Source organism: Myotis davidii, unplaced genomic scaffold (genome assembly GCF_000327345.1).
Source record: "Myotis davidii unplaced genomic scaffold, ASM32734v1 scaffold2252, whole genome shotgun sequence".
Classification (NCBI taxonomy): domain Eukaryota; kingdom Metazoa; phylum Chordata; class Mammalia; order Chiroptera; family Vespertilionidae; genus Myotis; species Myotis davidii.
Window position 1 is genome coordinate 22475 of NW_006283909.1, and position 1395 is coordinate 23869.

Below are 1395 nucleotides of genomic sequence, written 5' to 3' on the forward strand. Positions count from 1 at the left end.
GATTCCACTATAAGCTTTGCAAATTATCAATGATGAGAGAGAATCATTGATGGGCTGCCTCCTGCACGCCCCCTACTGGGGATCGAGCCTGCAACCCAGGCATGTGCCCTTGGCCGGAATCGAACCTGGGACTCCTTAGTCCGCAGACCGACGCTCTATCCATTCAGCCAAACCAGCTAGGGCAGAGTGATGTTCTTACCTAGTGAGGATAGGAGAGCAAAATTCTCCAGCATCACATCGAGGTATAGGCCTCTCTGAGCCTCGTCAAGAAGCTGCCATTCTGTCCCAGAGAAGTACAGGGCGACATCCTCAAAGGTCACACCAACCTGTCAGAATGAATACACTGAGTCAGTAACAGTCTGTCTGAGAACCCACAATCCTACTCTTCCCCACAACCAACCACCTCCAGGCAACCCCCCACGCCGTTCACAGCAGACCTCTGGCCTTGGTGCCAGTGCTGCCTGTTCTCTCAGCTCAGTCCCATAAGTCACTCTGATCACCCTCAGCAACAGGCAGGAGAAGGGGAAGGGATGGCGAGGCAGATAAATGCCATCTACGCTCTGGGCCATGCCAGAAGGGCTCCATCATTAATGCCACGCAAACCCACTGGGATGTCCCAGATCATTCCTGCAGGACACAGCAAAACGTGGGCTCCAAACCACACACCAGGTGCCCAGGACCGTCAGCCCCAACATCCGATCAGCTCCAGGTGGGCAGGTCTCCACTGTATCCCCGCCCAGCCCCGCAGTCTGCTGACCTGCAGACTCTCTATCCTTAGTATGCCCCTTTCCAGCTCTGTGACCATGGGCAAGGAATCAACTCCCTGCCCCTCACTGTCCCCATCACCGCTGCTAAGGTAAAAATCATTCAAACACGTAAAGAACTTCTGTGAGTTTATTGGAGCCAAACTATCTACAATTGCGGGAAAGCAGAATCTCAATGGACTAGGATAATGCTCCGGAGAATGGCAATTTTGCACCTTGTTTTATACATTATCATCCAAGGAGGAGATGTAAGTCAGTTACATGAAATTCACTGGTTATGGACTAGGGAGACAGGAGAAAGCAAAGCTGGGGAAACCGCTGGAATTGGATCTACTAGGTGTACCGGTTAATAATGCGGATTTTGTAATCAAAGAAAACACGATGATGTTAAGAGAAACATCAAAAGTGCTTTATTCAAAGTAATGTCCATCACTAGCTACACATTTCCCCCATCTTTCAGGTAATTTGTGGATATTGTCCCAACAGAACTTTTCTTGTTTTGAGGCAAACCAGTCAGAGACTCAATTTTCCACTTCTTCATACCTTTGGAAGTGCTGCTCAGAAAGTGTGTATGCCATTGATTGGAACAAGTGGTAATCTGAAACAGCAAGGTCTGGTGAATATGGCGGGT

General features: G+C 49.3%; 1 protein-coding gene across 1 annotated transcript in view; it reads right to left on the bottom strand.

Annotated features, from left to right (window-relative positions):
- LOC102774040 (zinc finger protein 211) overlaps positions 1-843 on the bottom strand; it is an 8917-nt gene extending 8074 nt beyond the window's left edge. The window contains exons 1-2 of the mRNA XM_006754164.1: positions 835-843; positions 200-326 (exon numbers count right to left, since the gene is read on the bottom strand). Coding sequence (XP_006754227.1) covers positions 200-326; positions 835-843 — 136 coding nt within the window. The remainder of the gene's footprint in view (positions 1-199; positions 327-834) is intronic.
- Between the last annotated feature and the right edge of the window lie 552 nt (positions 844-1395).